The sequence below is a fragment of the Neoarius graeffei genome, chromosome 17, assembly GCF_027579695.1.
Source record: "Neoarius graeffei isolate fNeoGra1 chromosome 17, fNeoGra1.pri, whole genome shotgun sequence".
Taxonomy (NCBI): domain Eukaryota; kingdom Metazoa; phylum Chordata; class Actinopteri; order Siluriformes; family Ariidae; genus Neoarius; species Neoarius graeffei.
In genome coordinates, this window is record NC_083585.1 from 18729705 (window position 1) to 18756580 (window position 26876).

General features: G+C 40.0%; 1 protein-coding gene across 4 annotated transcripts in view; it reads left to right on the plus strand.

Moving 5' to 3' along the window:
* ncam1b (neural cell adhesion molecule 1b) overlaps positions 1-26876 on the plus strand; it is a 335812-nt gene that overhangs the window by 263012 nt on the left and 45924 nt on the right. For all 4 annotated transcript variants that reach the window (XR_009656853.1, XM_060943809.1, XM_060943810.1 and 1 more), the window contains exon 15: positions 11957-12082. Coding sequence is in view for 3 of the 4 variants with exons in the window: in XM_060943809.1 (XP_060799792.1) it covers positions 11957-12082 (126 nt within the window). In the remaining variant the exon portion in view is untranslated. The remainder of the gene's footprint in view (positions 1-11956; positions 12083-26876) is intronic.

Consider the following 26876-nt stretch of genomic DNA (forward strand, 5'->3'; position numbering starts at 1 on the left):
CGTTATGTAATGTTATGAAAAGTGGTGTCTTACATAATATGCTGCTTTCTTTTGTAAAAATATAAAAAATTAAAAAAATAAATAAATACCGTGCCTCAGAGTTTTGCTCAGTAATGTAGGTCCAGTGAAATGTGTATCCATGTCCAGTAGATTTGTGTAATATTTAGTTATACTATGTGGATGTACTGTACCAATACTACAGACATCAAAACTGTGAAATAACACATGGCAAAGTGTTAAAAAAACAAAACGTTTCATATTTTAGATTGTTGAAAGTATCCAGTGTTTACCTTGAAGATGCTTTCCACACTATTGTCATTATCTTACCCAGATTCATGAGGTTGTCACCTGGAATGCTTTTCAGTTCACAAGTGTGTCTTGTCAAAAGTTAATTCATCCAATTTCTTGCCGCCTTAATGCGTTTGAGATCAAATCGTAAATAATAAACATATAGTAAATAACCCTCTTCCACAACTGCATTAATCCATATTATGTCAAGAACTGCTCAACTATATAAAGAGAAACGAGATCCATCGTTAGTTTAAGACATAAAGTTCAGTCAGTCCAGAAAATTGCAAGAACTTTGAATGCATTTTCAAGTGCAGTTGTAAAAACCATCAAACACACTGATGAAACTGGCTCTCATGAGGACCATCCCAGGAAAGGAAGACTTACCCAGACTTACGGTACCTCTGCTGCAGAGGATATGTTCATTAGGGTTACCAGCCTCAGAAATTGCCAATTAACATCACCTCAGATTAGAGCCTACATGAATGCTTCACAGAGTTAAAGTAACGGACACATCTCAACATCATCTGTTCAGAGACCATGAATCAGGCCTTCATGGTCGACTTGCTGCAAAGAAACCACTTCTAACAGAGGCCTGTAATAAGAAGAGCTTCTTCTTTTTTTGGCTTGGGTCAAGAAACACAAGGAATGGACATTAGACCAGGGGAAATCTGTACTTTGGTCTGAAGAGTCCAAATTTGAGATGCTTGGTTCCAACCGCTGTGTCTTTGTGAGATGAAGGAAAGGGGAACGGATGTTATCTGCATGTGTGGTTCTCACCATGAAGCATGGAGGAGGTGGTGTGATGATGGGTGTGAGGATGTTTTGCTCATGACACTGTTGGTGTTTTAATCAAAATTGAAGGCACACTTAACGAGCGTCACAACCACAGCATTCTGCAGCGACATGCCATCCCATCTGGTATATGCTTAATTGGACCACCATTTGTTTTTCAGCAGGACAATGACCTAAAACATACCTCCAGGCTCTGTAAGGGCTGTTTAACCAAGAAGGAGAGCAAAAGAGGGCTGTATCAGATGACCTGGGTCTGGTTGTTTAAAACATGGTTATTTTAATGGCAGGTTAACCTGTAACCATCCGTTAAAATTTTAACCAGCTGTTAAAAAATCATTTCTTGAAGCTAATTTAATTATACTACTAGCAAACCAATTGGTTTAGCCCTAACCAGTTGGTTATGACGTCACACCGTGTCAAAATCAATCCCACAATGCCATGCCCACCAAGTCTCCTGACTTGGTGGGTGTGCAAACTGCCGCTTGCATAAAATCTAACTGCAATGCACACCTGCTCCTCAACAGACAAGGCATGGCTTCTTCGCGTTAGGCGCTCCAAATCTTCTTGCAACAAATCAAATATATAACGGAGAGATTCTCTACCAAATTGGTACCGATGTCGAAGTTCTGTGTCACTGTATCGAAGTAACTCGTTTGGTCCTTGTTGGAATTGTTTTGGATGGCGTGCATTAACAATCAGGAACATGCCAGTGGCGTTCGCTTGAAAGATGAATGCCATTTTGATGTTTACATAACCACTTGGTTAAAAGATAACGGAGGCTGGGAGGTGTGTTAACTTTAACCACTTGGTCAACTTTCACAGAGTTTTGAACAACAGTTTAACAGTAGGTTATATTTAACATGTTAAATAGTGATTTAACCATTGGTTAAAAGAGAACCATGTTTTGAACAACTGGACCCTGGTTTCCATAATCCCTCGACCCAAACCCCATTGAGATGGTTTGGGATGAATTGGACCGTTGAGTGAATGATAAGCAGCCAACAAGTATTCAACATATACTGTATGGGAACTCCTTCAAGACTGTTGGAAAACCATTCCAGGTGACTACCTCATGAAGCTGGTTGAGAGAATGCCAAGAGTGTGCAAAGCTATCAGCAAAACAAAAGGTGGCTACTCTGAAGAATCTAAATTATAAAACATTTGGCTTTGTTCATACTTTTTTTTTTTGCTTACTACATAATTCCGTGTGTGTTATTTCATATGGCCCTTTTCCACTACCCTTTTTCAGCTCACTTCAGCTCGCTTCAGCTCACTTCAGCCCGACACGGCTCGCGTTTCGACTACCAAAAACCAGCACGACTCAGCTCGTTTCAGCCCTGCTTAGCCCCTAAAACTTGCACCGTTTTGGAGTGGGGCTGAAGCGAGCCGAAGTGAGCCGAGTGAGGTTGGGGGCGTGAGGAGACACTCCCCTGTGCACTGATTGGTGAGTAGGAGTGTCCTCACATGCCCACACACGCCCCGCAAGCGCGCTGGAATCTGTAAACACCGCAAACCCGGAAGGAGAATAATTACGAATTACGAGAATTTCTGAAGCCTTATGCGCCTTGCCTCATCTATACGCTCTTGCCAGTATCTGTCCGCGTTGTTGGTGACAACAAGCCACAGCACCAAGACCAGCAACACTAACAACTCCATGTCCTCCATGTTTATTGTTTACTATTCGGGTCGTGAGACTACCGCTTAAAAGATCACTGATGTCACTGTTTGCGCTGCTTAACGACATCACCTGACGTCCACCCACTTTCGCTAACTCCACCCAATGTGTCCACCCACTTCCAGCCAGCACGGTTCAGCGCGGTTGTAGTCGAAATGCAACTCCAACAGCCCCGCTCAGCCCAACTCAGCACGGCACGGCTCAGCCCGACTCAGCCGCGTTTGTAGTGGAAAAGCGGCAATAGTTTTGATGCCTTCTGCTTCGTTCTACATTGGAGAAAATAATAAAAATAAAGAAAAAAACCTTGAACTAGGTGTGTCCAAACTTATGGCTGGTAGTGTATACACCAATCAGCTATAACATTATGACCATTGACAGGTGAAGTGAATAATATTGATTATTTCATTACAGTGGCACCTGTCAAGGGGTGGGATATATTAGGCAGCAAGAGAACAGTCAGTTCTCGAAGTTGATGTGTTGGAAGCAGGAAAAATGGGCAAGTGTAAGGATCTGAGTGACTTTTACAAGGACCAAATTGTGATGGTGAGATGACTGGGTGTGAGCATCTCCAAAATGGCACATCTTGTGGGGTGTTCCTGGTATGCAGTGGTTAGTACTGAACAAAAGTGGTCCAAGGATACAAAGGACAACCGGTGAACCGGTGACAGGGTCATGGGTGTTGAAGGCTCATTGATTCGCATGGCGCACCAAGGCTAGCCCATATGGTCCAATCCCAGTGTAGCACAAACTGCTGAAAAAGTTAATGCTGACACCTTTCTACTTTACCCAGTGTTAACTTTTTCAGCAGTTTGTAGCTCTTCTGTGGGATTGGACCATATGGACTAGTCTTCGTGTCTCATGCAAATCAGTGAGCCTTTAATGAGATAATCAGTTATTCACTTCACCTGTCAGTGGTTTTAATGTTATAGCTGATCAGTGTGTTATGTATATTTAAATATCTTAAACAATAACAAACATTTATTCATTCTGCATTATGCAGAAGGATATTCTTTAAAAACAGTGTTTTGAAATTCTGTATCATGATAATTATTGAGAGAATTTTTTGTGATTATTTTTTGTCCATATCACCCAGCTCAGTGAGTGGATGACTTAACAGTAGCTATAACATAGGAAGTGACAACAGGAAGTAACTGTCAGAGTGCAGGCACTTACAGATGCAATTGCAGGGGACAGCGGGTGCGTCGCAAACTGCAAACTGCACCAAATCAGGAAACTGGACTCGTAGTCAGGGACGGGTGGAGGTCAGTCAATCAGCAAACAGTACAGCGTAGGAAAGACAAGAAGACAAAGTTGAAACTAAACGTAAACAGGGATCATAACAGGAGGTCAGGCAGAAATCAAAATGTCTCGGTAAAGCCAGGTACAGGGACACAGAACAATACTTCGCACTGACTGCGTGCGAGAGCCGAGTATATATAGGCTAAGTGATTGCAGGTAGATTGGTGACAGGTGATGTAATTAGAATTCTTTGAGGGGGGTCTGTGACTTTTGGGGAAGTATAATCCAGGAGCGGCCATGTTTGGAGGCTGCTCCGAACTCAGGCTTTCAGCATCGTTACTGACAGTAACTTGTTTCTCAAATGTAGCACCGTATCAAATGTAATGATGAGTGATTTAAAAAAATTATATTTTTGTTATTAATAAATTAAAGGGGGCGGCACGGTGGTGTAGTGATTAGCGCTGTCTCCTCACAGCAAGAAGGTCCGGGTTCGAGCCCCGTGGCCGGCGAGGGCCTTTCTGTGCGGAGTTTGCATGTTCTCCCCGTGTCCGCGTGGGTTTCCTCTGGGTGCTCCGGTTTCCCCCACAGTCCAAAGACATGCAGGTTAGGTTAACTGGTGACTCTAAATTGAGCGTAGGTGTGAATATGAGTGTGAATGGTTGTCTGTGTCTATGTGTCAGCCCTGTGATGACCTTGCGACTTGTCCAGGGTGTACCCCGCCTTTCGCCCGTAGTCAGCTGGGATAGGCTCCAGCTTGCCTGCGACCCTGTAGAACAGGATAAAGCAGCTACAGATGATGAGATGAGATAAATTAAAGATTGTATTAATTGTCCAAGCACTGTTATTGGAAATGAATTTACATCAAGGTGGGAACACTCATATGGCTTTTCATCCAGTTGTGTCACCTCAATCTGTCATTGATTCTTTTCCTATAACTTCACACCCCATCATGCTTTATTGCTTATGTAATAAATGGCACTTGTGCATAAATTTATTGGAGTCCAAGCAAATACTGCCCAATTTGCAATTAATGTTAATCTGTTTTAATTACTCTTATACTCCACATCCCCAACCCTGACTTTCATTATAACAAACCTTTATACCAAGGCACTGAATTTTTATCCCCCGCTGGCCGAAAGGCCTGAAGAGGGATTATGTCATGGCGATGTCTCTCTGTCCGTCCGTCCCGGGAAGGGTACTCCCCTTCTGAAATCAACTCCTCTCACAGTTTTTGGAGGAATTTCACGAAACTTGGCAGGATTCTTTGTTGCATATTGCAATTTTGTTAAATTCGGTCACATTTTACCAGAGTTACAGCCCTTGATTAACAAAATTATAATTTGACAGTTTCATGAGTGTGTTTTCCTTCTGAAATCAACTCCTCTCACAATTTGTGGAGGAATTTCACCATACTTGGCAAAAGGCTTTGTTATATGACAGTTATACACCTATTGAAATTTCGTTTAATTTGGGCAAATTTTACCAGACTTATGCCCTTGATTATTAATAAACTTGTACTTTGGCAATTTCATCAAGGTGTGCTTACTTTCTGAAATCAACTTCCCTCACAGTTTTATTCCCCGCTGGCCAAAAGGCCCAAAGGGGGATTATGTCATGGCGATGTCCGTCCGTCCCGGGAAGGGTGCTCACCTTCTGAAATCAACTCCTCTCACAATTTTTGGAGGAATTTTCACAAAACTTGGCAGGATTCTTTGTTATATGTCGGTAATACGCATATTGCAATTTTGTTCAATTCAGTCATATTTTACCAGAGTTACGACCAAGTTGCCAGCGGGGGATATTGTGCTCTCAGAGCGCACTTGTAAACTATTGATATCTCGTGGCAACTAAAGTGATGTGACTCACTACTGCTTCTATAATAATAATAATAATAATAATAATATGGAAATTGTACTGCCTGCCCCAAATATTACAAAGGATCTCGTTTCAATAATTATTTTTCTCTGTCTAGACGGAGGAGCTGCAGCTGAGTATTTTTAATCTGCAAAGCTTTGATTCATTGTCCTTTGACTCCTTGTTCTTATTTCCTAATCAGCCATGAGCTGTTATATTCCTTCCTATACCTGCAAGTACTGATTGTTTAAGTTATTCTGTCAAATATTCTGCCAGTCTTAATGAGAACAACTTACAGAATATTTACGTTAAAAAAAAAAATCTCATTTTTAAAATGCTGAATGGCCAATACCCTATCAGTCGATATCTACCGTATCTATATTCCGGCACACCAGATCCATAGAAAGGTTTTCATTTTACTTTTTGTAAATTCATTTTGAATGGTACAAAAATAGATGCACTTTTGCCCACTAAATCAGAGGAAAATCAAATTTGTCCGATATTTGTGCTACCGATGCGTATTATAGGTCTCCAAACAAGAAAGCAGTTTATAGCATTAGCATTAGCATTAGCATTGATTTATCATTTGTCCAGACTGCCTCAAATGGTTTTTTTTTTCAGATGCATCTCATATTGGTGATGTGAAGTTGTGTTGTTATGGTACAAGAACTCAGTTTTGCAATGTGTGCAGCCAGCTAGATTCTTCTTTACTGTTGGTCTGATATTCGATTGATCCTAAACCTTGTTTTCTCACCCACCCACCCACCCACCCCTTTTTAATAAACTTCTCAAAGCATTGTATCCCTACACCCAGATTATTATAGGGAAAAAAATCTGTCTCAGTGACTGTCACTTTGGTAGGCAACAGTAGCGGCTGGTGGTAAATAAAATAGCAGAAGCACAGGTGTCTGCTATTGAAGTGTATATCTGTGTGTTCTGTTTTGTGTCTGATCTGTTGGACTGACCTCCTGTTTCTCAGCCTAATTCTCAGTCTCTTCCCATATGGAAGAGTATCAAAAGCCTTTTTCGAAATCAATTCAACAAAATTTGTATTGTTTACCGTGTCCACTGTTAACTAACCAGCTCAATTTCACTGAAGAAGGTCATGGCAGGTAGATGTCTAAATCTATAATCAATAGCTATACCCTCACCAGCCACTTTAATAGGAACTTGTTGTTGATTCTAAGATTCCTATTCTTGGCTGCAAGAATGGAACCCAATGTGGTCTTCTGCTGTTGCATGCTGAGATGCTTTTCTGCTCAACACAGTTGTATATGAGTTACTATATCCTTCCTGGCAGCTCAAACTATCCATCCATCCATTATCTGTAACCGCTTATCCTGTGCAGGGTCACGGGCAAGCTGGAGACTATCCCAGCTGACTATGGGTGAGAGGCGGGGTACACCCTGGACAAGTCACCAGATCATCACAGGGCTGACACATCGAGACAAACAACCATTCACACTCACATTCACACCTACGGTCAATTTAGAGCCACCGATTAACCTAACCTGCATGTCTTTGTACTGTCAGGGAAACCGGAGCACCCGGAGGAAACCCACACAGACACGGGGAGAACATGCAAACTCCGCACAGAAAGGCCCCCGTCGGCCGCTGGGCTCGAACCCAGAACCTTCTTGCTGTGAGGCAACAGTGCTAACCACTACACCACCATGCCACCCTCAGTTTGAACCAATCTGCCCATTTTCCTCTGACCTCCCTTATCAACAAGATGTTTGTTTCCACTCACAGAACTGTCGCTCACTCAACTCAATGTTTTTTTTGTTTTTCGCACCATTCTGTGTAAACTCCAGAGACTGTTGTGTGTGAAAACCCCAGGAAGGAGATCAGCAGTTTCTGAAATACTCAAACCAGTCCATCTGGCTCAAACCAACACCCATGGCACAGTGAAAGAAAGTCACACTTTGAGATCACAATTTTTCCCGTTCTGATGTTTGAACATTGTGAACATTAACTGAAGTTCTTGATTTGTATCTGCATGATTTGATGCATTGTGCTGCTGTCAAGGGATCGGCTGATTAGAGAACTGCATCAAACAGAAGGTGTGTGTGTTTCTAATAAAATGGCCGGTGAGTGTATAATCAAACATCATGCTGAGAATTTATTTACAATATTTTTACTGTTTACAATGATTATACGAAAAGGGCACTCGATAGAGTGTATAACGCCACCAAGCCACATATTAGAATATCCAGATGTTTACGTTAGTGTTGTATTACTTGAGACCAGTCTCAAGACTACTTTTTGAAGGTCTCGGTCTTCTCTCTTGCCTCGATCTCAGAGATAGAGGACTTGGGATTTTATTTGACGACCGGTCAAGACATATCAACAACATGTCACTTTTCCTATAAACAGCTCCTGAAACAAACACCCAGTACAAGAAAAACTGTTAAAGTATGGACAAAGGAATCTGAACAGGAGCTTCAGGACTGCTTTCAGTGCACTCAGTGGGATGTTTTTAAGACTGCAGCGATGAATGAGGACAGCACTGTTGACCTGGAAGAATACAGTTCAGTAGTCTCCAGCTACATAAGCACCTGCACTGACTTCATTGTGCCCTACAAACACATCTGGTCATATCCAAACACTAAACTTTGGATTAACTCAGAAGTTTGATCCATGCTTTATGATTGCTTCAAGGCATATGCTTCAGGTGATGCCAATGATTACAAAAAATCCAGATATGATCTATGTAGAGCCATTAGGGAAGCCAAGAACAGGTATAGACTGAAACTGGAGGGTCATTACAGTATTGCTGATACCTGATGCATGTGGCAAGGACTGGAAAACATCACAGGCTACAGAGACAGAAGTAGAGGGATGACCACTGACAGCCACTTCTCACCAGATGAGTTAAATGAATTCTATGCCCACTTTTGCCCCTTTTCCACCAAAGCAGTTCCAGGGCTGGTTCGGGGCCAGTGCTTAGTTTGGAACCGGGTTTTCTGTTTCCACTGACAAAGAACTGGCTCTGGGGCCAGAAAAACCGGTTCCAGGCTAGCACCAACTCTCTGCTGGGCCAGAGGAAAGAACCGCTTACGTCAGCGGGGGGGCGGAGTTGTTAAGACCGACAACAATAACAAGACCGCAAAAGATCGCCATTTTTAAGCGACGAGAAGCAGCAGCTGTACAAACGCGAAGTCATCCATCATTATTATTGTTGTTGTTGCTGCTGCTTCTTCCGCATTGTTTTTGCTTCGATATTCGCGCCAAGGTTTATGCAAACGTAGCGATGTAACTGATGTATACAGCGACGTAATGACGTATACAACGACGTAACTGACGTATACAGCGACGTAATGACGTGTCTTCTCTTAGCACCGCGAGCGATGGAAAAGCAAGCTGGTTCTCAGCTGGCTCGCAAGTTGAACGAGTTGTGAACCAGCACCAGCACTGGCCCCGAACCAGCCCTGGAACTGGTTTTGTGGAAAAGGGGTATTTGAGGCCCATAACACTGAGCCAGTGTGCAGAGAGAGGTCTAGTGAGTGTTCATCACCACCATTCACAATATCATCTGCTGATGTGGAAAAGTCCCTAAGGAGGATAAACCCCCAGAAGGCAGCCGGCCCAGATAACATCGCAGGACGTGCATTCAAAATCTGTGCCCCAGAACTTGCTGATGTTCTGGCTGACATATTTAACTTATCCCTTTCACGAGCCGCAATCCCCACCTGCTACAAAACAACCACCATCATTCCACTGCCGAAAAAGGGCAAATCTAACTGCCTGAATGATTATTGGCCCGTTGCATTGACTCCCATAGTGATGAAATGCTTTGAGAGAATCATAATGAGCCACATTCAGACAGTCATACCTGACACAATAGACCCCCTACAGTTTGCATACAGACCGAACAGGTCGACGGAGGACACAGTCAGCACAGCACTGCATACAGTTCTCACACATCTAGAGAACAAGGACTGCTACGCCCGACTACTGTTCATTGACTATAGCTCAGCTTTCAACACGGCGATACCAGCTAGGCTCACCAACAAGTTCCGCACTCTGGGTGTGCCACCAGTTCTCTGCAACTGGGTCCTGGACTTTTTAACAGGCAGACCCCAGTCATTCAGGCTGGGGAACAACATTTCCAAAACAATAACCATAAATACAGGAACTCCACAAGGCTGTGTTCTGAGTCCCATGCTGTACACACTCTTCACTCATGACTGTGTCGCTGCCCAGCTTAACATCAGCACTATGAAAACTGCAGACGACACTACAGTCATTGGACTGATTTCTGGGGAAGATGAGACAGCATACAAGAGGGAGGTGGCAAGCCTTGTGAAGTGGTGTCAGGACAATAATCTTTCTCTTAACATCAGGAAAACAAAGGAGATGATCATTGACACATGGAGGAAGAGAGTACAGCACCCACCACTGTATATTGGAGAGACTGAGGTAGAGAGAGTCGCCATATTTAAATTCCTAGGCATCAATATCACCTGAGGAGCTCACTTGGACCCACAACATCACAGACCCGGTGGGGAAAGCCCGACAGTGTCTGTACTTCCTGAGAAGGCTGAGGAAGTTTGGCATGGCAAGCACTATTCTTAGCAACTTCTACAGATGCACAACTGAGAGCATCCTCACCCACTCCATCACAGTCTGGTATGAGAGCAGTACAGCACAGGACCACAAGGCTCTACAGCCGGTGGTAAAATCAGCAGAAAGCATCGCTGGAACTGCACTCCCTGCACTGGAGGACATTTATAACACCAGAGTTCTCCAGAAGGCCCTTAACATTATCAAGGACACTACCCAACCATAACACGAACGGTTCATGCTGCTACCATCAGGGAGACGCTACAGGAGCATTGCAGACCAAACAACTAGGTTGAAAGACAGGGGTTTTTTTGTTTGGGTTTTTTTGTTTCCCACCCCCCATGCCATCAGGCTGGTGAATAAAACCCAGCCACTGCCTCTCCCCCCAGTCCTGTAGAGTTTGCACTGAACCGAACTACCTATTTATTTGCACTGACACTCTACACACTTTGCTGCACCTTTTTTACTATTTATGTCCTTGTTTTTAATTACTTGATACATCTTTAATGTATTTAATGTAATAATTATGTTATTATTTAACTTTAACTACTTTATTTTTAATGTCTTTATTCATGTTTAGGTAATGTTGCTGGAGGACTCACAGAATAAGAATTTCATTGTACTGTGTGTCACTGTCTTGAGTACATACCGTATGACAATAAAGTTGAGCTGAATTGAATTGAAGACCACAACTGTGGGGATTTCACTAAATTGCCAATGTATTGTCTGATTTATGTGTTAACATCATTCCTGTGATTGGCTGTAACAATTCCTGCTTCAAATGCAACCAATAACGTGACTCATTGCGAATTTGAAAATTGTCTTCCTGTTCCCAGCCATCACCCCTCCCCACCACACTTCACCCCCCACCGGTCTGGTCCTGGTCATGACTCGGTGTCAGCCAGCTTTGGTCTTGGTCAGTACTTGTTCTCAGTTTAGGTGGCCATGACTACACTAGTTTACATGCATATCCGGACTTGCATCAAAATCTAATCAACTGTTCCTTGGCCCATGGCTCACCTTTCCTCAAAATTTCATCAAAATCTGTTCACTACTTTTTTGAGTTATGTTGGGAACAGACAACCAAACAAACAGAGGTGAAAACCTCCTGCAACAAAGTTGGCAGAGGTTGGATCCAGTTACTGACCGACCGCTGCATCTCTGAGCACTGTGACTCTGACTAGCATGGATATGTTTAAGTTTGAGCTGTCAGTCATGAAAGCCATTAGTGTTTCAATGATTGGCAGTTGGTTACAAAGTTCAACCCCTTTGAGAGATCTCCCAACCCTCATATGGAAAAGCTGTTCAAGAATCTCAACAAAGGAGCTCATGCAGAACAGATGAAAAATTATAAATGCTATATGATGACTCCAGGATGATGATGATTGATTGTTGAGGCTTGCATTCTAATATTTCAAACGGATGTAGTCGTATGTGCTGTAACGTCTTAAAGCTGATGGTTATACTCATATCTCAACACTCAATTACTTTATCTGTGCTTGATGTTTGGTTAACTCGAAATCCAATTTGATCCTGCAGGGCTGAGTGCAGTCACAATCACGGGCTTAAAACCAAACACGAAGTATGAAGTCAAGATGTCTGCTATCAACGGCAAGGGAGAAGGCGAGAGCAGCTCTGTCGCTGGCTTCAAGACAGAACCTGTTCGTGAGTAGTGCTGCTTTCCATGCTGTCTCCTGCTTTATATTAAGCTCAAGATGTTCCATCAACACTTTAAAATGCGCCCTGGCAGCGTGAAGCAGCAGGCCAACGTTGAGTCGCAGTGGGACAGCTTTCAGTGCAGCAAGTTTCTCACACTAATTAGAATACTAGGGCTTGAGATCTATACTACACCCTTCATCTGTGCTTTAGATGTAGAATTGCTCGATTTAATGATACGAACCAGCGCTTGATGATTCACATGGGAAATTTGTCTAGCAGCATGGTTCAAAAACCAACGTCACACAATGGATATTCAGGCCAACACCAAAACCAGATTAAATAAGAACACAGAGACTAAAGTACAGCAGGCAGTACATGTTCTATAGTAAGGTCATCATCTTTAGTCAGGTCAGGGTCCTGGTGGATCCAGAGCTTATCCCAAGAACACTAGACTTGAGGTAGAAACACCCCTTGAAGTGGGGAACATGCATGCACACACACTTTCATTCATTTACATTTAAGGGAATTTAGCATTGGCAAGCCATTTGGGGAGGTTGGAGGAAACCAAAAGTTCCAGAGGAAACCCACTCAGACACTGGGAGAATATGAATATCCTAACAGACAGGGACCCTGGAGCTGTGAGGCAACAACTATCATGCTACCTAATAGGAAAGTGCACACAGTTCAGAAAATATAAAAACAGTGCAATAGTAAGTTCTTGTATAGGATCAGAGAGTGGACCTAATTAAGCAAGCTGGTTGCTCATATCACTAAAGAGTGCTTATGTCTGTTACACCTGACTTGGGGGAGTATGTCCATCCTAATGGCGAAATCTTCAAGTAATTGATTGTCAAGTCAAGTTTATTTGTATAGTGCTTTTAACAATAGGCATTGTCACAAAGCAGCTTTACAGAGAATTAAAGACTTTAAACATGAGCAAATGTTATCCCTAATTTATCCCCAATGAGCAACGCTGTGGCGATGGTGGCAAGGAAAAACTCCCTCAGACGACACGAGGAAGAAACCTGGATAGGAACCAGACTCAAAAGGGAACCCATCCTCATCTGGGTGATGACAGATAGTGTGATTTATAAATAACTCGCTTCTATAACTGTGTCCTATAGAGTCACAAAGTATAACTGTGAAACCAGGAAAATCATTATAGTTTTAACATTAAGTCTGTTTTGTTGAACTTATAAACTGTTCATTGATGGAAACTCAAGTGCAAAGTTTAACTTGACTTGACTTGACTTGATGTGTACCATGACAGGGAACCCGATTGTAAGTGCAAGGCAATGTATCTCATAAATACTTGACTATCGGACAATGAGATTTGTATCTTTATTTACATAAGATAGATGGGTTTTTATCCAGCACTTATTTTTAATTTGCTTTTAAAAAAAAATTATGTGGGATTATTTATTAACACATTTTACGTTCATCGGGAGCTCTGCTTTTAGGCAGTGCCTAAATATACAGTACTGTGCAAAAGTCTTCATATAAATTTTGTTATAGATTTCTATTTTATGACTTCTACATTATCAAGTCAGTACAAAAACATTTTTTAGTCCAAATGTTCGTTTTGCAGCACAAAATTGTACGTTACAGAAAAAAAATAGTTTGTATCTGAGCATCATATTACATAAGAGAGAGCACTTTTCAGATTAAAAAGGAACACATAATGAAGGCTCCTGGGTTTTGGTGCAAAATTAAGATTGTGTATAGTTTATACTTCATCTTGGCTTTTTATAGACTCTGGCTTTAGAAAGTCTGGCTTGTTGTTCAACAGTAATGGGCTTCGTTTATTAATATTTTAGTAAAGTTGATTTTAAATTAAGAAAAAAATTCACAGGATTTTTTGTCCCCATACATATGCTAATGAATGCCAATCACCAATAAATTACCAGACATGTGCATGGCACAGCTGATTGACTTTTGGTTTTGCCTACAAAACTCCTTAAAAGGCAAAGCTCAGAAATGATGACAAATCTTATTTTTGTCCCAAATGTCAAAAAAAGTTTAATTAGATAATATGAAGAAATAATATGAAAATTGAAAAACAAATATCTACTGTAGATTAGATTAGATAAAACTTTATTGTACTCAGGTGTGATCATGGACACTACACACATCATATATATATATATATATATATATATATATATATATATATATATATATATACGGTATTTAACAGTTATTCCACAAAGTCGAGTCATACATGAGCTGATAACTAACGAGTCGCGTAGCGATGTGATTGAGTGGAATAACTGTTTTATTCTCTCCACATTCACTGGATTTTGAGAAACAGAGCATTTTTTATTTTTGGCAAATTTGATAAATAAAAACTTTATACAAAACATCCAACAAAATAATTTCTGCTTAGAATGTACTGTAAACAAACCAGCGAAATGACATGAGCAATTTGTGAAAAATGCTATAATAATAATTCTTGAAAAATAAAAAAAGATATGTTCTTACCATCAAAAACTTTTTATTCCATATTTTGTTGCTTTTTTTGGGGGGGGGGTTGTTTTTGAGTAGATGTTTTATTTCATCCTTGGTTGGTTCAGTAACACGCTCCACCAATTTGTTTGTCTCTACTCACAGTTTGAGCCGATATCCTAGTAGTAGTGTAGCCAATCAGAGTGCATGATTGCTCATATCCAGTGAAGATAGATAGATAGATAGATAGATAGATAGATAGATAGATAGATAGATAGATAGATAGATAGATAGATAGATAGATGCAGTACTGTGCAAAAGTCTTAGACACATGTAAAGAAATGCTGTCGACCAAAAATGGCTTAAAAAATAATGAAATGAAATATTTCAGCATTAAAAAAATACTATAAACAGTAATCAGTAAGCCATAATAAAAGAAACGAAGTCAATATTTGGTGTGAGACGACCCTTTGCTTAAAAAAACAAAACAAAATAGTAGTCTGAGGTCCAGTGAGTGCAGTTTTATGCGGAAATGAGCTGTAGGTTTTACTGAGCATCTTACAGAACCAGCCACAGTTCTTCTGGACACTTTGACCGTCACACTCGCGTCTTCATTTTGCACCAAAACCCATCAGCCTTCATTATGTTTTCTTTTTTAATCTGAAAAGTGCTCTCTTATGGAATCTGCTGCTCAGATACAAACTTTTTTTTTTTTTTTCTGTAACATTTAATTTTGTGCTGGAAAATGAACATTTGGACTCTAAAATTTTTTTGTAATGTTTTGACTCGATAATGTAGACATCATAAAATAGAACTCTATAACAAAGTTTATATGGAAAAAAAAAAGGTTGCCTAAGACTTTTGCACAGTACTGTGAAGATTAGTAAAAATGCACCTTTTGGTGAAGTAGCTTCATCTGACACTGGGGAAAAAAAAAGAAAAATCCAAGCTTTAATTGAAATAAATTATTCAGACAAAAACAAATCCCTCATCAAGAAATAATTAGGTGTTATAGGAAGCTGATAATGGGATGTAGGACAATAATGATTATTCTCAAGCCAAGTGGTTTTTTTTTTAATTGTCATTCCGTTTATATAACCTGTATGCTCTGGAACGAAACGTTGTTTCCCAAGGGGCAATGGTGCACCACATAACATTCCATTGGCACTATACACAGGACTACATGAAGTGCAAATACACAAGAGTCTTAGACAAAGGGACTTTATAAAACACATTGTAGCTTGAGACGTGCCATATCGCTCACTTAGTGTTGGCCCGAGTAAAGTGTTGCACAGCACTAAAAAAAGAAGGTGCCGTGGCAAACAGAGCCAGTTTACACACTGCCTGAGTCTGTCCACCTTTTAAAGAGCTGCATTTCTTCTTAATTAAATGACTGGATTTATTTGTCTCCATTTATTGTCTTCTTGATTTTTTTTTCAAATTTAATATTTCTTTCGTTAAAACCATATGAGCCATTCCACCGAATCGGTGCCATTTCCGTCCCTAGAAAATTATATGTATAAATGCACATAAAAATGTACTTTAAAATACATTTCCTCATTACGCAGAATGTCCTGCACATTGATCTGATTTCAAATTTAAGATATATAATTGTAAGGATTAATAAAAACTACCTAAAACACTGAAAAATAGCATGTGTTACCTGTCCCCGCACTCTAACTTTATACTTAACTATGAAATATTATGATTAAAATCCTTCAGAAACAGTATTTCTTTTGCACTGTTGTGTGACTCCATATCCTATCCATGGTTTAAATATTTTTTATTCATAAGAAATCCACAATATCTTAGTTAAAATACACATTTTAGTTGTGTCCCTGGGTTTTTACTCAGTCCTGTTACCCAAACATATTACCCCATCTGACAAATTTAGAACATTCCATAAATCACATGCTCAACAGGAAGTTACATCAGTTGTGTCTTCTGAAGGCCATGGGAAGACCAAAAGTTAGTTCTCTCATTTACTTTTCTGTATATTTGATGATTTTTTTAACTTTGACTGATGAGGTCAATATCAACATACTGTCCTGTTACTTAAATTATTTCTTAGATGATATTTGTTTATTTTAAAAATACAGATTTTTGGTAAATCACTAGAATGTGCCAAGTGTGGTCATGCTATTAGCGATGACGTCATGTGGCTTAATTCCATGTATTAGCTAATCCTAGGCTAAAAACTCAGTCCTGTTACTTTCAGTCCTGTTACTCATATAAAGAGTATGCAGCCATCTTTGACTTCCAAACCTTGTAAAAAAATAAATAACATAGCCTGAGGTTGACCAATACACATTTTGAATAGTTAAATATGTGTGTTATCATAATCAGTGTTGAAAAGATATAACAAATTAAGTTTAATTTGGGAGTGGTACAACAAGCAAATGGCACCCATTTGGTGGACTGTCCCATTTATATGAAATGACTGGATTTTACAAAAGTGCAGGAACTCATCACAAATGGTATCATCTGAAGTTGGTCAAACGAGGTTTGCATTAGTTAGTCTTCTTCGGTGTTAATTTACACATGAGCATGAGTAGGCTCCAAGCGTTTTTCTAGAATTCTGGGGTTTTCATGAATACCAAATTTCTTGCATAAATGTTCGTACAAATGAATTTGTTCATATCCAGCTTGATAAACGAGGCCCAAAGTTTATGTAAGCTACATTTATCACCTTGCCGAGTTCATTCATTTATCTTCTACACCTGCTGTATCCTGGTCGGTGTGGAGGTTGATCCAGAACTTATCTCCGTAACACGGGGTGCAAAGAAGCCAGATCAGTACAGGACACACTTTCACAAACACATTTAGTCCAGGGAGTAGTCAGTCCACCTAAGAGTGGACAGTAACCCAAGCTCAGGATCAAACAAGGAGTCTCAGACTTGTGAGGCTTTAACTTTTAGGGTACCATGCCAGGCTGTAAAGGTGTGACGATTCAGTTTTTTCACGATTCGATTCGAATGATGATTTTGACCTTCCGATTCGATTTGAATCACGGTTCGCATTTTTTGTTCTCTATTTTATAACTGATGTAAATCATTGTCAATATTCTGTTAACTGTCAGCCTAGAAATGCTGAGCAATAAAAAAACAAACAAGTCGTGTTGCCTTTATAGTCTCTATTCAGACTCCAGTCACTCCATTGACTTTGAGTGTAACTATGAATGCATCACAGTTCAGTCATTTTTGGCAAATTTTTATTTTCAAACCGCAAAACACTAAGAAACAAAAAAGCAATGAAAACTTCATGACTTTTGTCTCAGTCTTTTAAAACGCACAAATACGGTCATGTGTCTTAAAGTGAATATCACCTCTTGAGACACAACATTCATTGTCCAGAGAGGACATAAGGCACTGAGATCGTAAGAATGCCGCCAAACTGGGCTTTTAAAAGTCAGTGGCTTCAGGAATTCCAAGTCGTCCGCCATGTTGTTCACAAAGCAACACATGATCTCGTGAGATTGCTATAGCAACCACAAACATGGCCGCGCCCATGTACAGCTCCGGACACCGAATCGGATTTTTAATGTCAAAATTTGTTATGTATCTAGGGTTATCAGGATGAAATTAAGTATTGTTAGTGAATCGTGATTCATTAAATTTTAATTGATTTTTTGAATCCCGGCTTGAAATGGATCAATAGATCGGGGATCGATTAATCGTCACACCTCTACCAGGCTAGTCTACTTATGTGAACACGTGACCGATGTAGACACAGCAACAGTGCAGCGGCCATTTTGGTGAGTAGTGCATGTCCGGCGTTTAATTCTCACAAATATACAAGATAATTAGATGATAAACGCAAATCAAGATACATTGAAAAATGTATGAATGTCAGTCATGGAACAACAGACCCATATCAGCGATATCGACAGCCCTAGACGCAAAAAGTCTTGTAGAAATGGCCAATGGAGCACCGGGTTCAAAAGAAAAAATACCTAAGGTCACAGATATAGACATTGTTAACTATTTGGTCCTGACCGCATCTTACTGTACTGGCAGTTTAAAGCTTACAAAAGCCTCGACGCTTAAAAATTTTGTGTTGGCCGGGTTCATGATGTCAGGTTGTGGAAAATCAGCCCGGTTTATATCGTATACCGATTATCGCCCAGTAGTTGGATTTTTCTTGGGAACTACAGTAAATTTGCCATTGTGTATCTTCTGTATGTGTGTCTTGCAAAACTAACCGAACTAATAACAAATTTCAATGTCGTTAAATCTCGTCGCAGTATCCTGATAAATAACATGAACCAGATATAAAATGGGCACTGCATATTTAAGTCATTCCACAAAATCGAGTCGTACGTGAGCTAATAGCTGACGAGGCGCGGAGTGCTGAATCAGCTATAAGCCATGTACGACGAGGTTGAGTGGAATAACTGTTTTATTCTTTCCACATTTACTGGATTTTGAGAAATGGAGCATTTTTATTTTTAGCAAAGTCAATAAATAAAACTTCATACAAAATGTCTGACAAAATAATTTCTGCTTAGAATGTAAACAAACCGGCGAAATGACAGGAGCAGTTTGTAGAAAATACAATAATAATAATTCTTGGGAGAAAAAAAAATGATGCGTTCTTACCATGAAGTACTTTCTTTCCATATTTTGTTGTTTTTTTATTTTTTGGGGCGGTTTGTTTTTGAGTAGTTTTTATTTTGTCCTCGGTTCAGCAACAAGCGCCGCCATTTTCTTCTTCTTTAGGGTTTTTGGTGGTTGGCAAACCAACTTAAAGGTGCATCACTGCCACCGACTGGGCTGGAATGTGGAGCAGGAGATACTGGTGGGGGGCTTATCTCTCTTTCTTTTAAAGAACTAAGAGCTATTTCTCTTTCTTTCAAATACTTGATAAAGTGATATATCTGACTTGATGCGCTCCACCATTTTGTTTTTCTCTACTCACGGTATATGAGCTGATATCCTAATAGTAGAGTAGCCAATCAGAGCGCACGATTGCTCATATCCAGCAAATGTGGATAGAACAAATCAGCGATATCCCTATGGCTGCCATGACTCGTCAGATTTGTGTGCTTGAGCATGTTTTACTGCAGCTACACACCCAGTGTTCTGGATCCTTTGGAAATCTGTAGAAGGATAGTTCGGGATTGTTTGCTGGGTTGTTTGTTCAGCCAAATGTTCCACAACCGATAGTCATTTTAATACTAGTAATAATCGCAAGCAACAGCCTTCCAAATTTATCCAAAACCTTTTGACAGGTTTTGTTCGAACGTCTAAGATGGCGGTATTTACATGTTGGCAAGGCCGATAATTTATACACCGTCACGCGTATGGGTACCATCAAGGAGTGAGGAAAACAATTAATAGAATATTAATAAAAAAGTGTAATCCGTTCTTTACTTTTAAAACATTTAAAAGCGAGCTTTGGATTGGTTATTTTACAGATTGCATCTGTATTTATCAAGACTCAAGTCTGTATCAGTTATTATTTCAAAATGCTTATAGTTCTCTATCAGGTATCACTTGATCAATTCAAGCCGTTTCAGCCCTGTACAGTGTTTGCTGTTTTAAGTGCATTTGCAAAAAAGTATAGCAGTCATGGATTTTTTTTTTGACACATCTAAATGTCTGCATTAGATATCAGGGCTAAATGAATTCACGGATGAATAATACATCAACGTTCGTGCAAGTGTAAATGTGCAGCTGTTCCCCACAGGAGTTTCTCACATTTTGCTGATGAACCCATCACAACAAAAGATCATCATGTCTCATTTTTGACAAATATATGTGTGATATGTTGTTGGTAATTTTTGGCCAGTGGAGTCATGTGCCATGAAGGTTATGGCCTGCTTGCGCCCCCTGGTGGCCGTGTGTGTGTGTGTGTGTGTGTGTGTGTGTGTGTGTGTGTGGTTTCAAAAAATAATTACACGATATGTCATTAAATGCAGCGAACTGTGCAACAGTGTTTCTATGAATTCACCCTCCATGATGGGATGATTATATATATATATAGTATATACTGACGTGAACTCATGAAGTTCGTATTTGTTTTGTCATGGACAGCTGCTGCATTCTGTCCCTGCATCGAAGGTAAAGGGTTGGTGGTACTTGAAGGGCCCATGGTCAAAAAAAATACATTTTATGTTCATCATTTTATTGTTTAATCATCCATTTTATTTGTTCCTCGTCCACTTTCCTTTCTCATCGGATCATTCAGGTTCCTCTCACACAAGTAAGTGACTCACAGACCTGTGAATCTCAAACTGCGTTTTATTCAAGTCACTACATTGATGTATTCAAATAAAATGTTCCATAGCTTCCAGTTCAGCTTGCTGCCTGCTCCAGTAGGTTATTATATTTATATACACAGCACTGTGCAAAAGTCTTAGGCCCCCTATTTTTATTATTTTTTCATACAATCTTTGTTATAGATTTCTATTTTATGACTTCTACATTATCGAGTCAAAACATTACAAAAACATTTTAGAGTCCAAACGTTCATTTTCCAGCACAAAAAGTTTGTATCTGAGCAACATATTCCATAAGAGAGCACTTTTCAGATTAAAAAAGAAAACATAATGAAGGCTGATGGGTTTTGGTGCAAAATGAAGAAGCGAGTGTGACGGTCAAAGTGTCCAGAAGAACTGGGGCTGGTTCTGGAAGATGCTCAGTAAAACCTCACTGGAGCTCAGACTACTATTTTTTTTTTTAAAGGGTCGTCTCACACCAAATATTGACTTTGTTTCATTAATTATGGCTTACTGATTACTGTTTATAGTATTATTTTTTAAATATTGAAACATTATTATTTTCAAGCCGTTTTTTGGTCTACAGCATTTCTTTACATGTGCCTAAGACTTTTGCACAGAACTTACATATATTTCTGTTCTTCTTGTTCTTTAGACTTGTTTATAATTCCAACTTCTCAGAATCAAGTGTTCCTACATTAACTGAGTTTATGAAACGTGTCATGTTTATGTGCTCCCAGAATGCATTTTTCATTTCCCCTTCCTGACAAGACAGCTTTGTTTAATCGTCATATATATTTTATGAAGGCACAAATCTGAATAAATTAATTACTGGAAAAAACAACAATCATCTATGAATTAAACTGTTATTAAAAAATGAGAGCTGACTCAGCATTAGCGGACAGATGAATGGCCTTAATATTTTTGCATGCGGGTTCCTGTGTCTAGGTAAGATGACAGCAAAAATTCTTCACATCTGTAGTTTATTCTGTAATTAAGTATCGTACTGTGTATGAATTATTCAAAGTGGAGTTGAACACTTCTCATGCAGTTCAGATCCCCTGTTGTGACGAGCTAATCATGTGTGCAGAAACTCACGCATGCGTCTCCTCTGTGAATATGTGTGAAATACAACACGGAGTTTCCTCTGTTCTTTGCGTTAATCTTGTATAACGGTGACTCAGATTGTTCACATATTTCATGAATAGTACAAAACAATTTCTAAAGATCCAGTTCAATCAAATTCCTTACCCTGTTTATACAAGATTAAAGCAAAGAATAGAGGAAACGCCGTGTTGTAATTAGCACATATTCACAGGGGAGATGCATGCGTGAGTTTCTGCACATATGATTAGCTCGTCACAACAGGGGGTTAGGATTAAAAGGGGACGCCATGTCCTAATGGTTAGAGAAGCAGTTTTGGGACCAAAAGGTCGCTGGTTTGATTCCCTGGACCAGCAGGAATGGCTGAAGTGCTCTTGAGCAAAGCACCTAACCTCCAATTGATCCCTGGGCTGCTCTGGGTATGTTGTATGTCGCTCTGGATAAGAGCGTCTGCTAAATGCCTGTAATGTAACCATTAATGAATAATTCGTGGCTGCAGTTCAAAGTGGTTATATTTTGATTTGCCGTGGCGCCTCACGTTACTGGTTTTGACTAAATAAATGAGACACATGGAGAATAAACCCAAACATCTTTATCCATTCATCTTTCAACTAAGCTTCTCTCATTTCTGACTTTAATGGCTCTTCCTTTAATGAAGACCTTAATGAACTTCCTTCAGCTAAACAGTATTTTTTTAAATGCACACAATTAGATAGAGAATCAACCTCGAATACAGAAATTTTTCAACTATTCAGTTTTGTCTGCTGAAAGACTTTGTTGCATCTGTATATGGATTCAGTCCAACATTTGTGACCACCCTAGACTTACAGTGTCTTGCGAAAGTATTATACCCCTTAGTGTTTGTCCTGTTTTGTCGTATTACAAGCTGGAATTAAAATGGATTTTTGGAGGGTTAGCACCATTTGATTTACACAACATGCCTACCACTTTAAAGGTGCACATTGTTGTTTAGGCGGCATGGTGTAGTGGTTAGCGCTGTTGCCTCACAGCAAGAAGGTCCGCGTTCGAGCCCCGTGGCCGGCGAGGGCCTTTCTGTGCGGAGTTTGCATGTTGTCCGCGTGGGTTTCCTCTGGGTGCTCCGGTTTCCCCCACAGTCCAAAGACATGCAGGTTAGGTTAACTGGTGACTCTAAATTGACCGTAGGTGTGAATGTGAGTGTGAATGGTTGTCTGTGTCTATGTGTCAGCCCTGTGATGACCTGGCGACTTGTCCAGGGTGTACCCCGCCTTTCGCCCGTAGTCAGCTGGGATAGGCTCCAGCTTGCCTGCGACCCTGTAGAAGGATAAAGCGGCTAGAGATAATGAGATGAGATGAAATGAGACATTGTTGTTTTATTGTGACACAATAAGATGAGAAAACAGAAATCTGGAGTGTGCATAGGTATTAACCCCCCCAAGTCAATACTTTGTAGAGCCACCTTTTGCTGCAGTTACAGCTGCAAGTCTCTTGGGGTATGTCTCTATTAGCTTAGTACATCTAGCCACTGGGATTTTTGCCCATTCCTCAAGGCAAAACTGCTCCAACTCATTCAAGTTAGATGGGTTGTGTTGGTGTACAGCAATCTTCAAGTTATGCCACAGATTCTCAATTGGATTGAGGTCTGGGCTTTGACTAGGCCATTCCAAGACATTTAAATGTTTCCCTTTAAACCACTCCAGTGTAGCTTTAGCAGTATGTTTAGGGTCATTGTCCTGCTGGAACCTGAACCTTCGTCCCAGTCTCAAACCTCTGGCTGACTCAAACAGGTTTTCCTCCAGAATTGCCCTGTATTTAGTGCCATCCATCTTTCCTTCAGTCCTGACCAGCTTTCCTGTCCCTGCAGATGAAAAATATCCCCACAGCATGATGCTGCCACCACCATGCTTCACTGTAGGAATGGTGTTCTCAGGGTGTTGGGTTTGTGCCACACATGGCGTTTCCCATGATGGCCAAAAAGATCAATTTTAGTCTCATCTGACCAGAGAATCTTCTTCCATGTGTTTGGGGAGTCTGCCACATGCTGTCGGGCAAATTCTAAACGTGTGTTCTTTAAACAATGACTTTTTTCTGGCCACTCTTCCATAAAGCCCCACTCTGTGGAGTGTACGGCTTAAAGTGGTCCTATGGACAGATACTCCCATCTCCGCTGTGGATCTTTGCAGCTCCTTCAGTGTTATCTTTGGTGTTCTTGTTGCATCTCTGATTAATGCCCTCCTGTGAGTTTTGGTGGGCGGCCTTCTCTTGTCAGGTTTGTAGTGGTGCCATATTCTTTCCATTTTGCTATAATGGATTTAATGGTGCTCCCTGGGATATTCAAAGTTTGAGATTTTTTATAACCCAACCCTGATCTATACTTCTCCACAACTTTGTCTCTGACCTGTTTGGAGGCTCCTTGTTGCTTGTTTAGTAGTGTTGCAGAGTCAGGGTCCTTCCAGAACAGGTTGATTTATACAGACATCATGTGACAGATCATGTGACACTTTGATTGCACACAGGTGGATCTTAATCAACTAATTATGTGACTTATGAAGTGAATTGGTTGGAGCAGCTCTTATTTAGGGGTTTCATATGAAAGGGGGTGAATACCTATGCACCTATGATTTCTGTTTTTTTTTCATCTTAATTATTGTTTGTGTCACAATAAAACAACAATTTGCACCACTTGCACAAAACAGGACAAACACCAAGGGGGATGAATACTTTTGCAAGACGTTGTATTTACTTCATCCGTCAGACCTTGTAATATTTTGTCCTTCACTCAATAATATTTCATTGTGGTTCAGTCAGAGGAAGCTCTGCTCGCTTTCAGTGTTTTGATCGACATACCTTTTAGAATCTTTTTTTTCCCTTTTTTTAAGTGATTCATGTCTTTGTGGAAATGTGTTCACTGACTAACACCTTGACTTTGTATTTCTTGTCCATAATCACATCATCTATTGTTGTGTTGTTTTTTTGTTTTTTTCCATGTGACTTCTTCCAATTTCCTTTCAACCAATCATGTGCGTGCACACGGTGTGCCTTTTGTCATGTGGCTTGCATGGTGTCACGGATGTCGTCTACTCTGATGAACAGAAGGTAAATGCTCTACTCTCGCTCTGCAGTTCTCACAAGTAGGATTAGTCATGGCAGATCGTTAAATTCACCCCGGCCCATTCCCTCCTCCCCTCCTCTTCCCCCCCGTGCCTCACAGCTGAGCTCAAACTCCTCAGTCAACTTCACAAAATCCATCCAGCCCCCCCCCCCCCCCCCCCCCTTTTTTTTTGACACACTTTCCTTGAGCGAGCACTGTGTTCTGGCTGCTTTGAGTATTATCTGAGAAGAATATGGGGGCTGAGATAAAAAGATTTAACATTGTCCTTCCATCCATGAAAAGTACTTCAGAAGCTCTGGAGCCGAAAACAATTCCCCAGAGGCAATGCCGGGTAGATGACCCAGGAACATCCTCTCTCCTTTTTACTGCTGCTATAAACATTTTGGCAGCCGAAGAGATGATACATATTGGTATCTGTTCATCCTGCTCAGCTTTGCAGACTTGCAGAGTTATTCGTTATTTCAATTTTGGTCTTCGCAGTACTGATATCCCACCATGCAAATGAGCCCTCTTGCAAATCAATAATACTTTCTGTTTTGGCCTGACATGGAAAGGAAAGGCCAGGAGGTTTTAATATTGTGCAAGACATTTCATTCCCATTTCGAACTCATCTCAAGTACGTCACATTTTACAGTCCTGCTACTTTTTGTGGCCTTGATTTACTAAAGGTTTACATGTGCAAACTTGAAAACAATTGGGGGAAAAAAGCTATGGAGGATTGCGTCTTTCACATGAATAAAATATCACGTCTTGTCGTTTTTGCACACCTGCCCTAATGAATATGCAATTTGAGGCATTTCTACATAAAAGTGCTAAATACTTGATGTCTCTGCAAATTTTGCACCTATAATGTGATTTACTAAACCTGAACATCACTTCAGGAATGATTTTTTTTTTCTTCTGTAACATACACAAATAACAAACATTATTTTTGTTTGCTATTTTAATCCATCAAACTAAAGTACAGTACAGCGTAAGATCACGTTTTTTGATACAGTGGATTTGTCGTGAATTTCACTAGAATTGTTCTTCAGTAATAGGAATTGTCAAAATCAAAAACGGTCTTCAAATTCTGACTTTTTATTCTCACAGTAAAGTTGGATTCATGCTAGATATTCCTTTGCATCACTGATAAAGATCATTTAAAAAGGTTTGTATTCACATGTACTTTATTAACATATTGCATACACTCATGTATGTAATACATTTGGCATGTAACAATTCACCCAATTCACACTTCTATTAGATGCACGATATTGGGTTCATGATGCAATTATTCCACAATATTTTTGAAAAAAAAAATTAAAAAGAAAGCTTTTATTACCAAACAATTCAACATTTTTTCCTGTTCTTTGTCAACTTTAAATATTCCTTCTAATAAAAATATGTTTTTCATTTTCTTAATACCCAACAATAATTATTCAGCCACATTTATAAATGTTGGAGTTAGGCATGTAATGATGTGTCGTGCGATGATAAATCACGATACAAATTTATGACCATTTGAATTGATGAAATAAAAAATGAATCACAGTTATCATCAGGCTGTGTAATAGTTTTTTTTTTTTTCAGCTGCAATAGCCTAAAATATTGAGAATACACATTACTTCACTGTAGGCAGAAGTAACACAGCTCTAATGCTACGAAAAGAAACAAACGGATCTAAAATGTGAAAGAGCTGTTTTGTGTTAAACCTATACAAATAGGTTTAACAAGAAATCCGAGCTCTTATTTTACAGACTGCTGAAAGATAAAGAGAAGAAAATGAGGTAGTTGTTTTCTGTTTAAGCCTGACTATCAAAGTCAAAGTCCCTCTTATACCAGGACCTGGTTTTCCCAGGTAGTCTCCTGTTCCAGTACTAACCAGGCCCTTAAGGCGCATTGGGCGGTGCTGATCTCCACTTCTATAACCCTCAGCCTCTCGCCTATACAGCTAGGGT